Here is a 15,859-nt window from a genome sequence, read left to right on the forward strand (position 1 = left end):
GACACTCTGACTTATGTTCCCACTCATATTTGCGGAAGAAAAGGGAGACAAAAAACACCGTCCAGAACGTTGTCAGTACCATGTTCAGCATTCAGTCTATGATGGCCTAGGGTTGTATCAGAGTCCAAAGCTAATTTCCACTTCTGTGACGGCTGCATTAATGCAGAAAAGTTCATTGACATTTTAGAGGAACTTCTGCTGCCTTCAAGACCTCATATGTTCCGGGAATGTCCATGAATTTTATCTACAGAAGCAGTGGAGTGTATATATGTTATATGCATATGTCTGCAATAGCTTCCTGAGTTTGGAGGAAGAACTAAAGCCTGAACCTGATTATTTTTGACTGCATTTCACAAATATTCCTTACCTTCCACAAATCTCCCTTTTTTGTGAGTGAAAAAGATAATTATGCACTTTATTTTGTTTCCATCTAAATTCTTCTGTTCTCTCACAGGGAGGATCGACCACTCCTCCATCATACGTCCAGATGCCAGGTGAGAGTCAGGAGACATCTGTTTCATGTATCTAATGTTGATATGTTGGAGAGCAAACGTTCACCCACGGCTGTCATGACCCCTGTCCTTCAGGCTCTCACATGCTGCCCAGCTACTACGGCATGAGGCGTCCTTTCATCTCCGACTCGGACTTCTGCACGTCCACAAAACAGTTCTCCCCGGATGTTTACTCCACCACCCTGGGCGGTAAACCCCTGGGCTGCGACCCCTCCACCATGAGCAGCTATTCCTCCCTCATCGACAGCTACTACCCGGAGACCTTCGGTGACTACCGCAGCGCAGCCACCTTCTCCAGCTCTGGGGGGTCCTTTCTACCATCGCCGGCCATATCCTCACTGCTGCCACCCTTCGGTGCAGAGTCGTCGCATTTATTCCTGGTATGACTCAAGCTCAAACCCCCTTTGGATAGTTTTTGTAAAATACTGTTGAGAAAAAAGATCCTCAGCTGTCACATACCTCCACCCGGGGTCTCAGCTTGGTGCCAACCCTTTCCTAACAAAGCCGGATTATGCTTAGATTATGTTCATAGTAGCTAATTTAAAATGATTACATCCAGTACTCGAGTTGTAAAATAAAATCAGGGGGGATGGTGGATTTTATCATATGGGGACAGATAATTTGTGCTGATTACAAATAATATAATATATTACAAATAATAGCAGTGACCAAAACACCTGCAGAAATACTGCAGGAATGACATAGCAGCAGTTAAATGCAGCCTTCTGTAAGCTTGATCACTGCAAAAACTCAAAATCTTAACAAGAATATTTGTCTTATTTCTAGTTAAAATGTCTCATTTTAGTAAAAAAAATCTCATTACACTTAAAACAAGATTCATCACTGGAAAAAACAACAATTTTCACCTGTTTCAAGTAGATTTTCACTTAAAATAAGTAGAAAAATCTGCCAGTGGAACAAGATTTTATTGCTTGTAATGAGAAGATAAATCTTGTCCCACTGGCAGATTTTTCTACTTATTTCAAGTGAACATTTACTTGAAACAGGTGAAAATTGTCAAATAAGTAATTTTTCTGGTGTTATTTTTCTGGTGATGACTAAATAATAAATGTTGAAATAGCAGTAAAACCACATTCATTGATGAAATGACATAAGGGACGGAAAGGGGGGATGGCAGTTTTACAGGGGGGATGATTTGGACCGTTTTTATTTCAGGGGGGGATGCCATCCCCCCTCATCCCCCCTCAACTCCAGTACTAATTAAATCTGAATAAATATGGGGTCAAAATAAAGGAAACACATGTAAGACTCCAGCAGAAGTGTGAATTTAAGTATGACTATTATCAAAGCAAGTAAATGATGATTAAACAGCAGAAATCCGACGAAACTTTTAGACTTTTAGAGCTCATATCTGTCTGGATTCATGGAGTTTGAACTTAAACACTCTAGAAATACACATTTCACCATCTACTGGACCAAGACGGGTGTTCCTGTGGAGGAACAGAGGGTTTGTAGAGGAATGTTTCACGGACTTTATGCTGCGTTCAGTCATAACTGTCATTGAGGTTTTTGAGAAACTAAACTATAAAACTGCTTTTATTTGGAATAAATGTCTCTAAATGTATTAATATCTGTCAAACAGAACAGTTCTTGGATTGTTTGCATCCGTGAGCTCTTCAGGATGTTCTAGCGCCGCCATGTGGAACAGTTGCTGAGTTGCTATGGTAGCTCAGGTACACTGATGGGTGTATACGCTGTACTACTCCAGTCTCAAAAACTGTGCGTCAAACTGACTCTGCAGAAAACCTAAGGGTGATGTCTCGTAGGCTTTGTCCAGTTCCTGTTGTACGGACTCTGGTTTTCGTCTCTGAGTGGCCATCCTTGCGCTGTTACAATTAGTGGAGTTTTAGCTTCAAACTGCTAACAGGCTATGGTTTGTAGCATGTAGCCATTGGGTGCTAAAGTGGCTAAAGCCAAGCTTTTCCCCGTTGGTTCGGTGTGCTGCGTGTGGACGTGCTACGGTGCTCTGAGGGATTCAAATGGCTTGAATGATTATGGCTATTTATGTAAACTTGTGCATTAAAGAAATCTGTGGTTCACTAGAATTAATCACAATGAAACTGAAAGTGCTACATCTTAGCCAACGCTACTCTATGTATTTATGACACTTCCGACATCTCCGCTATGTAGACGAAAGAGAAGCCGACACTGCTGTGCTTATGAGTGGGGACGGTCCGGCACGTCTCACTTTTGGCACTTTTACATTAGTACCTACTCAGCTCGACTCGACTTGCCCTCGTTTCTTTTCAATACCCAGATGAAAAGTAGGAGGTTGGAGAAGCTGTTGTGTATTTGACTGTGTGATCTAAACGAAGAAGACAACAACACTAAATATGTAGAACCTGGAGGAGATGATAGATGTGCTGCTGGGTCTGTGACTTGTGTTTGATATCAAGTTAAAAAATGAGAGTGAGAGAAGCATCAAACGGGAACGCTTTTTTTTTTGTTAGTTCATCTCTGTGCTGCTGAAAAGTCAGCTGGAGCCGTGAGCAGCTATGAAGAGACAGAGCTCCTGGTGGATCTGGTCGTTCCTTATCGCCGTCTAGATCCCTTTTTAATTCTCTCCTCAGCACCAGGTTTATGAACATCTGCACCTCAGAGTTGGATCATGAAACAGACTTTTGCTGCCGTTGCTGGTCGAATAAAATGAACAAGAACCGTCAGAGTCTCTTTCTCTGATTTCCTCCTCCTGACTCAGATGTCTGACTCCAACCCCCCGACCAATCAGTGGCCTGTAGTGTGATGATGTCAGATGCAGAGGTGTCAAGTAACGAAGTACAAATACTTCGTTACCTTACTTAAGTAGAAAGACGACTTTTTACTTTTACTCCTTACATTTTCACGCATTTATCAGTACTTTTTACTCCTTACATTTTAAAAACAGCCTCGTTACTCTATTTAATTTCGGCTTTAATAAAAACTATCCAGTTAAATTGCTCCATCCGGATAGAGTGAATTTGGTTGTGGTTGTTTCAGATGTTCTTGTCCAGTTTTGTTCTTACATCCGTTCCCTCAGATTCCTGCAACTAAACTTGGATGTACATTCCAATAAAGGTTAGGATAAATGATAACATGAACATGAAGTTTGACTTTTTGCACCATTACAATACTTATAGACAACTAGTCATCATATCTGCTGCTCTCTGAAACACATGTTAATGCTCAATAGTACACATATATGCTTCTTTAATATATTTGCATTATACTAAGATACATTCATTTTCAATGGCTTTTGTCCTTAATGGCTTTTTTCCCCCTTACATTACTTTTACTTTTATACTTTAAGTAGTTTTGAAACCAGTACTTTTATACCTTTACTTGAGTAAAAAACTTGAGTTGATACTTCAACTTCTACAGGAGTATTTTTAAACTCTAGTATCTATACTTCTACCTGAGTAATGGATGTGAATACTGAAGACACCTCTGACCAGATACAGCCGACTCAGCAGCTTAGAACCTCGACAGAATAGATGCAGAAAAGTATCTACTCGGCACGTTAGACCCCTAGTGGGAAAGAACCAAACCGAGGCGAGTCGAGTCGGGCTGAGTAGGTACTAGTGGAAAAGCGCCATTAGTCCCAGCAGAAGTGCATGTCGCTGGTTCTTCCAGCAGGGGCTGCCACGTTAACTTTCTTGGGACATGCTTCCCCCATGTGGTCAGAAGTGGAACTAAATAGAGTTGAAAGGTCAAGAAATCAAACATGATACTCCTAAATGATCTTGTATTATTGTGGTATCACTCATAAGAAAGATTTTCCCCTTCCACATCGCTACTGCAGCCTGAAATAAGAAATTAGAAACTCAGGGAATCTGTCAGTAGTAGAGAACGTTGAGGGTGAGGAGATGGAGGAGGTGGAGTTAAAGTCTGCATTTTAAGATCTAGTTGTCCGTGCATCCTAATTGCTGTACCTTTTAATTATAAAAGTAATGAAGGACGAGGAATTACAGACAAACACGGATCCTTCATCCAGACAAAGACTTCAGTTTCAAACGTGTTTCCTCCTAATCAGAACCCAGCAGATGGCTTCTCGTTTCCCAGTGATAGCCGTGTGGTTTGGTGCCGGCAGGTGCCTTCCTCCCTTCCACAGAAACCAAGCACAACACTGCTCTGTTGGTAGGCTGGCTGATCTGTTATCAGTACCCACCCGTCCTCCCCATGTCACAGACAGAAACTCTCCCCTGGGCGTGGACCAGCCAAAGGTGGAGAGTGGAAAATTTCCCCGTGACGAGACGGAAGATCCTGGATGGAAACCGTGACGCTCCCCTTCAACAGCACCACCTGCTGCTGATGATGATGAACTTCTGCTGCTTCACATAGTGATTGTCAAAAAGAAAGTGAACTGCTGGGAATTCACTGGTTTCCTGCCATAAAATGTGCTTTAACCTCCAGCTGAGACCCAAAACACAAGCTACCAGACTTCCTCAGAATCAGAATCAGAATCATGTTTATTTGGCCAAGTCAGGTCAAACAAGACATGGAATTTGACTGGGTTATTTTCGCTCACTGTACAGGACTGTCTCAGAAAATTAGAATATTGTGAAGTTCTTTATTTTCTGTAATGCAATTACAAAAACAAAAATGTCATACATTCTGGATTCATTACAAATCAACTGAAATATTACAAGCCTTTTATTATTTTAATATAGCTGATTATGGTTTACAGTTTAAGATTAAGATTCCCAGAATATTCAAATTTTTCTAGATAGGATATTTGAGTTTTCTTAAGCTGTAAACCATGATCAGCAATATTAAAATAATAAAAGGCTTGTAACATTTCAGTTGATTTGTAATGAATCCAGAATGTATGACATTTTTGTTTTTGTAATTGCATTACAGAAAATCACAATATTCTAATTTTCTTAGACATTCCTGTACAGTAAATAGACAAAACACAGCTCTTATTAACATATATACAATTAAAAAAAAGTGAAAGGTGCAGCAGTATGAGGTAGACGTGGTTATTGAAAGGTGCATTGTTACAGCATATGATTGTGGTTATTATTATTATTGCACAGTGATTGATTACTCTGAGACTCTTTGAGTGATGAGAGTTCATCAGAGCAACAGCTTGGGGGAAGAAACTGTGTCTGAGTCTGGAGGTTTTGGCGTACAGAGCTCTGTAGCGCCGTCCAGAGGGAGGAGTTCAGACAGACTGTGTCCTGGGTGTGAGGGGTCTGGTCCTGGTCCTGGTCCTGGTCCTGGTCCTGGTCCTGGTCCTGGTCCTGGTCCTGGTCCTGGTCCAGGTCCTGGTCCTGGTCCTGGACCTGGTCCTGGACCTGGTCCTGGACCTGGTCCTGGACCTGGTCCTGGACCTGGTCCTGGACCTGGTCCTGGTCCTGGTCCTGGTCCTGGACCTGGTCCTGGACCTGGTCCTGGACCTGGTCCTGGTCCTGGTCCTGGGTGTGAGGGGTCTGGTCCAGGTCCTGGTCCTGGTCCTGGTCCTGGTCCTGGTCCTGGTCCTGGTCCTGGTCCTGGTCCTGGTCCTGGTCCTGGTCCTGGTCCTGGTCCTGGACCAGGACCAGGACCAGACCCCTCACACCCAGGACCAGGACCAGGACCAGGACCAGGTCCTGGTCCTGGTCCTGGTCCTGGTCCTGGTCCTGGTCCTGGGTGTGAGGGGTCTGGTCCTGGTCCTGGACCTGGTCCTGGACCTGGGTGTGAGGGGTCTGGTCCTGGTCCTGGTCCTGGTCCTGGTCCAGGTCCTGGTCCAGGTCCAGGTCTGAGTCCTGGTCCTGGTCCTGGTCCAGGTCCTGGTCCAGGTCCTGGATGTGAGGGGTCTGGTCCTGGTCCTGGTCCTGGTCCTGGTCCTGGTCCTGGTCCTGGTCCTGGGTGTGAGGGGTCTGGTCCTGGTCCTGGTCCTGGTCCTGGTCCTGGTCCTGGGTGTGAGGGGTCTGGTCCTGGTCCTGGTCCTGGTCCTGGGTGTGAGGGGTCTGGTCCTGGTCCAGGTCCTGGTCCAGGTCCTGGTCCAGGTCCTGGTCCTGGTCCTGGTCCTGGTCCTGGTCCTGGTCCTGGGTGTGAGGGGTCTGCAGAGATGTTACCTGCCCGTTTCCTGGTCCTGGACCGGTCCAGGTCCTGGATAGATGGTAGTTAGATGGTAGTTAGTCCCAGTTATCCTCTCTGCAGACCTGATTGTCCGTTGCAGTCTGTTCTGTCTAGTTTGGTGGATTCCAGAGGAAAACGTGGATAGATTCATGGAATTACAAGTCCGTGACAAAAGAAATCTCTCACAAGATGACACACTGCGTTAGCTTCTCTGTGAATGTGCAGTTTTCCTGGTTCTGATTGGATCCTCCTGAAGCCAGGAGGATTTGTGAGCTGTTGTTGATTCTGTTGGTTGTGTACATTCAACTGAGCTGTCAATCATCCCGTTCCATCATTTTCCTGAGCTATGTCCTTGTGCAAACACCCACAGTTCAGCAGTTGGTCCACATGGGGGCGCTAGAAGATCCTCAAGAGGTCACTGACACAATCAAACCCAAAAAAGACATTTCTATCAAATAGAAGCAATTTTATGTTTTTTATACCTGAAAAACCTCAATGACAGTAAATGTACTGCACGTCCCCCTAAACATTCCTCCTAAAGAACCTCGTGGTCCAGTAACTGTTGAGATGGTTTTAGTGAGCTATGTCATTGACTACGTTTACATCAGAGCCGGATTAAATAAATGGACTACACTAGGCAGACTGTGATTTTTGGGCCCCCCTCCATCGATGTTATTTATGAATTGAAATCTTAAACTTACCAAAGTTGCTAATAAAAGTGAATTCACATTTTACATAGCATAGTCATAGTCAAGTTGGTTCTTTGTATTCCAAAAAAAGTCATGTGTTGTATATTAAACAGTCTATCAGACTATTTTTTGATTTGTATTATTTATACGTTATTACACTTTTAAATGCTATTAAATGATCCTTATCTTATCGATTGCGAGTATCATTGTTAGTACCAGTTAGTACCAGTAAGTATTAGTTCCAGTAAATCACCAATAGGTGTCAGCATTGCTATGTAAACAGAGTAAAATAAGATAAATGTTTTAAGCTATTGCATTTTGCAGAAAATCTTAATTAAATGTGTTGATTAAATTGAATAGTTAAATAAGAAGTAAAATCTACAAAGACCAATAAAATTTGCAGTAAGACAAAGTGTGCTGTAGGATGTATGTCTGTATGTGTATATGTATGTATGTGTATGCGTATCGCGTATATATGTATGTATATTAAATATAGTAATAATGCACATATATATATATATATATATATATATATATATATATATATATATATATATATATATATATATATAATATATATATATATATACATATATATACATATATATATATATATATATATATATATATATATATATATATATATATATATATATATATATGATTAAAGATACATCCTAGGATGCACTGGGACACATCATCAGTGATGTGCCTGAGATCATCGGGGGTTTCGGGTCTTTCAACAATCATACCCCTATACTATATATATATATATATATATATATATATATATATATATATATATATATATATATATATATATATATATATATATATATATATATATATGCCTTAGGTTTTTACCGGCATGGTATCAACCATTAATATGTGTGCAGACAAAAGAAAAAAAAAAAATCTTTTTTTTTTTTTTTGTCCCTCTGTCTGGGCCCATCCCCTGTCAATCGGGCCCTAGGCAAATGCCTAGTTTGCCTTTGCGTTAATCCGGCTCTGGTTTACATGCAGTCAAAATTCTGGTTAAGGTCAATATTCCGGTTACTGAAACATTGGGAATAATCTGTTTACATGCGTGAGCTAACAGGGTTATCCCTGTTTACATGGTGATTAATCATTTGGGATATCTGGATCAAACCAGCGACGCACGGAGAACGGTGCAATTCCCATCATTTCTGCTTCTTCCTGTATCCAAATCCAAAACAACAACAATAACAGCAGCACGGTGGATAATCCAGTAGAAGTCGCCTTCTTTTGTGCTTTGGTGCTGGTACTGACCCACCACCAGGACTTAACACTATTCCTCATCGCCTTCTGGCATTTGTACAAATCCTGCTTCGCGCAACTTTTGCCCAACTTGTAAATCTGGCTATCCCTGTACTTTCTACCGTCTACAAATGCAGAAATGTTCATATCCTTCATTACATTTATGAAGTGATTAGTCTCCTCCTGGTCTTGGTTTCTCCGTGTTTATAAGAACTTCCTGGACTCAAAAGACCAGGATTCCTTGAGAAAAGAACATGTGCAGAAAACAGATTCATGTTCCTTTTGATGGGGTTATCCTGTTTGGCGTTTACATGACCCAATATTCAGTTAGAAAAGGAATAACCCAGGGCTCATATTCGGGTTTTTAAAAACTGGAATATGACCAAATTCCGGTTATTCAAAGGGGTTATTGGTGTTTACATGGCTGTGCACAACCGGGTTATTGCTAATATTCCGGTTAGAAAAGGGTTATTGACTGCATGGAAACGTAGCCATTGAGTGTGTTTACATGGGAAGTTTAATACCTCTTTAATTCAGAATTAAAATTAAATCCGATTTAAAATGATTAAAAATTACCATGTAAACACCTAATTCCAAATGAAAATGGCCATTCTGAATTAAACTTAATTCAGAAGTAAGTAGCTTGTTTATTCCGATTTTAAATCTGAATAGAATAATTCCACGATCATGTTTACACTCATTCCTCTTTAAATTAATCCCGGTCTTTCTTTCTGCTCGTTCCCTCGCCCGTCTGTCTCCATGACGCTTATATTCCGCTGGGCTGGTTTTCCAAACAAAGTTTCAAGATGCAGCAGCAGTAAACGCTGGTCAAGAGCAGAGACCATTTATTTAATAAATAGAAATCATTAAAAGAACAGATGGCAGGAAACTTTTCAAAGTTGTAGCGGCTAAGTTTGTTTTTCTTCCGGTAGTTTAACTTCCAGTCCGCCCCCCTATCCAATCAGAACCTTCCCAACCCCCAGACCTGTAGAGGAATTGGAGAAAGCCGATCAAACGTGTTTTCCATGTAAACCTCAATTCTGAATTACTATTTCCATGTAAACTCCAAGGAAAATAGTTTAATTCTGAATTAGAATAGAATAAATAGAAAAAAATAGCAATGTATGGATGAAATAGTTAAGATTTATAATATATGCGTATGGAGACAGACAATCTATCTTTGATTTTTTTTGTTTTCCTTTCTTTGTGATGTTAACTGAGTAATTGTGCAGACCATCTGTTATTATTCCTCAATTTTGTTTTGAGGGAGGGGCAGGTAATAAGATTTTCTTCTTCCTGCTCCTTTCTGGTTATGGAATATGCTTTTGATTGTGTTGTCATTTTACTTGTTTGTTTTTTCTGTTTGCATATTTCCATGATTGGAATAAATAAAAATGAAATGAAAAAACATCATGTAACCGTGGCCTTTGTAGAGCCGTAGTTTTGGAGGTAATCCTGATGTTCCTCTTGTGTTTTCCTGCTGCAGAGAGACTCCTGGGAGTCCGGTCCAGAGCCCGTGTCCCAGGTGGAGGCCCTGTGTCCAGACAGCCTGGCCCCCGTCAGCATCCCGCCCTCCCTCCCCAGCCCGGAGCCACCCGCCAGCCCCTCCCAGTACCGCTCCCCCAGCCGGGGCTCGTCCCTGGGCCCCGCCCCCAGCGGCCAGCCCTACACCCTGCACCCCCTGGAGGACGTCCACTACCACCCCCTGACCGCCGGCGGCCCCTACCCCGCCCCGCCCTCCTCCTCCTTCCCCTGCCCCCCCTACATGAGCAGCCCCGTCGGGGACCTGGTGTCCAAGATGGTGACGGAGGAGACGGCCGACGGCCACGGCAGCCTGGCCGGCGGCGCCGAGCCCCACTCGTCCTGGCCCAAGGAGGACGGCGTCAGCTCCTGGTCGCCCTACGAGATCAGGAGGGCTTACTGAGAATCTGAAGGAACCTCTGTATGCTGGGAAGTTTCAGAAACAGTTCAACAAAGAATCCAACAAACTCTGAGCCTGTTCTGTGACAGCCGTTGGACAATTTTGTTATTCATTTCTGATTTCTAATTTAAAATGTTGTCATTTCTTGTATTGTTACATAACACTAACAGCCTCAGATGATTAATATGCACAACATGATGTGAAGGAACATTCCCGCGTACTGTACGGAAGACAAACACAAGACGTTCATTTTCAGTCACTTCTTTAAAAAAAGATACTGGACGGTGTGACAGAAAACAGAAAATACCACTCAGCAGCAGTTGGAAAACGGGGAGTTACTTTCCAATATGTGAACACAATGAGTGGTTGTGCTTCTAGTTGGTCCGATGTCTCTCATAACCTTTGACCTGATTATGGAGACAGAAGGAAATCTTCTTATGGATTATCCATAAATCACAAAATTGAAAATGAATACAACCGCAGTTGCACTAAAACCTTTGAGTCAAATATGATAGAAAGAGAATTAAATGGGCACGGTTACATTATGTTTTTTAATCTGGAATTAATTATTCCGAATTAAATAATTCCGAATTAAACTATTATTGGGAAGGGTTCTGATTGGATAGGGGGGCGGACCCCCAGGAGTCTCTCTGGAGCAGGAAAACAGAAGAGGAAGCTCAGGATTACCTCCAAAACTCCGGCTCTACAATGGCCACGGTTACATGATGTTTTATAATTTGGAATTAATAATTGAATTAAATAATTCCGAATTAAACTATTTTCCTTCGAGTTTACATGGAAATAGTAATTCAGAATTGAGGTTTACATGGAAAACACGTTTGGTCGGCTTTATCCAATTCCTCTTCAGGTCTGGGGGTTGGGAAGAAAAGCAAACTTAGCCGCTACAACTTTGAAAAGCTCACAATTTTAGTTTCCCGCCATCTGTTCTTTTAATTATTTCCAGGTCCTCCAAGCTATTTATTAAATAAATGGTCTCTGCTCTTGACCAGCGTTTACTGCTGCTGCATCTTGAAACTTTGTTTGAAAACCAGCCCAGCGCGGAATATAAGCGTCATGGAGACAGACGGGCGAGGGAACGAACAGCGCAGAAAGACCGGAATTAATTTAGGGCGGAATGAGTGTTTACATGATCGCGGAATTATTCTATTCGGATTTAAAATCAGAATAAACCAGCCACTTACTTTGGAATTAAATTTAATTTGGAATGGTCATTTTCATTCGGAATTAGGTGTTTACATGGTAATTTTTACTAATTTTAAATCGGATCTAATTTTAATTCTGAATTAAAGAGGAATTAAATTTCCCATGTAAACGCACTGATTGACAATAAAATATCCATCCATTCATCTCCTCTTACCCGGGCGGGGGACGGAGAGGTCCACACATGCCCCTCTCCATCCACTCCCTGAGCTCCTCCGGTCAAATACCCAGGTGGTCCCAGGCCAGTTCAGAGCTAGAATCTCTCCAGGGTGTCCTGGGTCGGAGGTTTAGCAATCAACCAGACTGTTTTCTCCAGTGCCCCTGCATGGACCGTCAGGAAACACCTTCGAAAAGAGGGCAACCACCACCCCAGTGCACCGGTCCAGAAGATCTGCCCTAGAAGTCCATGTGATGTAGAGGAACCAAGACGCCCTGCAACACCATCAGATTTTCAGATCCCATAAACCCAAATTCTATTCACAACATATTTTACTGCTTCATGCTTCAAATGTTTGGATTTGAATAATTTATGAGTTTATTAGACTTGCAAATCAGTGAATTCTGTTTTTATTTACACTTTGAAGGTGTCCCGACATTTTTGCAGTTGGGGTTTTGCACTGGATCCGGGGGAGAAGGACGACTGCAGTCCAAAGAGATGTAGGACTTTCTTGTTGTTTTTGTTTTGCATTTCTTTTTTGTCTTTGCAGAAGAAGAAAAAAATATTGTTGTTATTGTGTTATTATTTTTCACGAAGTCCCCAGTGTACCACAGCCTTGTTTTTGTCCAAATCCCGCAGAGATACGGGACAACAGCAACTGTTTCAGCCATGACTTCACAGCGCCGCTCAGAGCAGCTGGTTTGGGGGACTTGACTCCACCCCCTTTTTGCATAACAGCTAAATTTACCTGCTTCTGAGATGCAGCAAAGTTGTGGGGGGAATGTGCAGTGTAATTTTAGCGTTTTGTATGAACTTTGTAAGGATTTTGCATCGATATTTAATTCGTAGATATTTCTTGACATTAAGTTTGTCTTTAAAACACTTTTCTTTAAACATATAAAGATTTTCTTTTGTGTGACTGCTGCTTGAACGTTTTTCCACACAGACCAGGATTGTAGCACGGTACAGCATACTGTCCTTCTTTAGTCCTGTTTCTTTGCGTAAAAGCAAAATAAAACTCATACAGTTGCAGTTTTAAAGCAGACCTTGTTACAACCAAAAACGTAATAACGGCCAATAACGTAATAACTGCCAATAATGTAATAATTTTGGCCATTTAAAATGTAATAAAGCCAATAGTGTAATAATGTGCCAATAATGTAATAAAACTTTTGAGTCAATAATGTAATAACTTTTTGCCGATAATGTAATAATTTTGTAATACTTTTTTAATACCAGGCCAATAACGTAATAACCAGCCAATAATGTAATGCCTTATTACATTATCGGCAAAAAGTTAAAAAGTTATAACTGCTCTGGGGAAGGTCCCCAATGATCTCCTCTGGTCCTCTGATGGTGGAATCGTATCTGTCCTTGTCTTGGTGGACCTCACTGCTGTATTTAATCCCAACATTTTACGACAAAGACATGTTATTGGAATGAAAGGAACTGGATTAAACTGGTTTAAATCATGTTTTTCTGACAGATTCCAGTTTGACGTAAATGAAGAGTCGTCCTCACGTACCAGACTTAACCACAGAGTTCTGCAGGGTTCTGTGTTTGGACCAATTCTTTTCTCCTTATATTTGCATCCATTCTGTAATATTATTAGACGGCATGTCACTAATAACCATTACTATGCTGATGATACTCAGCTATACCCTTCCATTAAACCAGGGGACACAAACCAGTTGGACAGACTACTAATGACTAAACTTTATCCAGATAAATTCAGATAAAACTGAAGTTTTGGCAATTTGACCTGAGACCTTCAGGGACTTATTGCTAGATGGTCCTACCTTCGCCTCTAGCGCTACAGTTGGGAACCTGGGAGTCATTTTGGACTAGAATATGTCCTTTGATTCATCTTAAACAGGTTTTCAGGACTGCCTTCTTCCACTTTGGTAATATCGTTTACATCAGGAACATCCCGTCTCAGACTGACAGAAGAACTGATTCGTGTACTTGTTACTTCAAGATTGGACTTTTGTACTTCTTTATTACCGAGTTTTCCTAAAAAACTCTCTATAGCTCTCTACCTCTCGATCATCCACAATGCTGCAGCCAGGGGGGAGAACCAGCAGCAGATACCATGTTTTTTTCAGTTTTATCTTCTCTTCATCGTTTACCTATGAAACCCAGAATAGAAGTTAAACTTCTTCTCCTCACATGTAAAGATCTTAATGACCAACCTCCATCAGGTCTTAAATTCAATTCAATTCAATTCAATTTTATTTATATAGCGTCAGGTACAAGACAGGGATGTCCTCTATCACCCCTGCTCTTCGACATTGCCATTGAGCCCCTTGCAATAATGCTGAGGAGCGCTGCTGGACTGGAGGGGTTACGAAGGGGAGTGCTGACTCATAAACTGGCTCTTTATGCTGATGACCTCCTTCTTTTCCTGTCAAAGCCTGTCGTGAGCATCCCTGTGGCCCTTGATATTATTAGAGATTTTGGTGGGGTGTCTGGTTACAAAATTAACTTGGAGAAAAGTGTTCTTTTCCCGATTAATAAGCAGGCGCGGAGATTATCATTCCAGGCTTATCCTTTCACAACATGCAAGGATAAATTCATTTATCTAGGTGTTACCGTAACAAGTAAATATAAGGACTTGTTTAATGATAACTTCAAAATAACATTGGATAAGGCGAAATTAGATATGGAGAGGTGGTCATCTCTACCACTATCATTGGCAGGGAGGATAAATTCAATTAAAATGAATACAATGCCGCGGTTCCTTTTTTTATTTCAGACAATACCAATTTACATCCCTAAATCATTTTTTAAAGAATTGAATAAATGTACGTCCACCTTTATATGGAATAAAACAGTACCCCGTATAAGAAGAGAATTCCTGGAGAGGTGGAGAGAGGAGGGAGGTCTGGCCCTACCGAATTATATGCATTATTATTGGGCAGCCAATATACATAAGCTATTATTTTGGGTCTCACAATTAGGGGAGGATGAAACTCCAGTGTGGGTACATATGGAACAATATGCTTCTAGCCCAGTGTCCTTACGCTCTCTGATCTGCGCCCCTCTACCTTTAAGCAAACACCTTTGGTCAAATAGTCCTGTTGTTCGTGATTCTATTAGGATCTGGGTCCAATTCAGGACACACTTTAAAGAGAGAAACGCCCTCTTATCTGCTCCCATCTATGGAAATCATTTATTTTCACCAGCCTTGGGGGGAGCAGCATTTAAGGAATGGCATCGAGCTGGGGTGGTATGCGTCAGAGACCTCTTTAAAGATGGTGTATTTATGTCTGCTGTTCAATTGGAGAAGGAGTATGGGATTCCCTCTAAGACCAGTTACTTTAAGTACTTCCAAGTACGAGACTTTGTGAAAAAGACGTTTTCCACATCCCTTGAGTTGTCGCAGAGTGGGTGGGTAGACGAATTATTAGACATTAACCCAATTCACAAAGGGGTGGTTTCCATGCTGTATGGCAATATCCAGAGGGTGGCCTCCCCATCTCTTGACCACTTGAAAAGGAAATGGGAGGAAGAGTTAGAATTGGACATATCAGACACTGACTGGAGAAGGGCGGTGGAACTCATTCATTCCTCTTCTATATGTGTTAGACATGGCTTGATACAATTCAAGGTGCTCCACAGACTCTACCTATCGAGAGAAAAATTGGCAAAAATGTATCAAGGGGCTGATCCAACTTGCCCAAGATGTAAACAGGTGCCCGCCAATATTTGCCACATGTTCTGGTCCTGCCCCAGACTGAGAGAATTCTGGACCAAAATATTTGAAACCTTCTCATCGATTTATTCAAAGGAGATAGAGCCTGATCCTCTGACAGCCATCTTTGGGGTGGCACCAGAGACAGCACAATTAACTGTTAACCAAAAGAATGCAATAGCATTCTCCTCATTGCTGGCTAGAAGACTGATCTTATTTAATTGGATAAAAACTGCGCCACCATCCCATAAGCGATGGTTACAGGAGGTGATGGCGCACCTTAAACTGGAGCACCTTAAATTTACTCTGCAGAAGAATACCAAG

General features: G+C 41.7%; 1 protein-coding gene across 1 annotated transcript in view; it reads left to right on the plus strand.

The window, feature by feature from the left end:
- LOC133441432 (POU class 2 homeobox associating-factor 2-like) overlaps positions 1-13,289 on the plus strand; it is a 28,705-nt gene extending 15,416 nt beyond the window's left edge. Inside the window, exons 3-5 of the mRNA XM_061718712.1 lie at positions 455-494; positions 588-892; positions 10,029-13,289. Coding sequence (XP_061574696.1) covers positions 455-494; positions 588-892; positions 10,029-10,466 — 783 coding nt within the window. The 3' untranslated portion in view covers positions 10,467-13,289. The remainder of the gene's footprint in view (positions 1-454; positions 495-587; positions 893-10,028) is intronic.
- The last annotated feature ends 2,570 nt before the right edge of the window (positions 13,290-15,859 follow it).

This window comes from Cololabis saira, chromosome 4, assembly GCF_033807715.1.
Source record: "Cololabis saira isolate AMF1-May2022 chromosome 4, fColSai1.1, whole genome shotgun sequence".
Taxonomy (NCBI): Eukaryota; Metazoa; Chordata; class Actinopteri; order Beloniformes; family Belonidae; genus Cololabis; species Cololabis saira.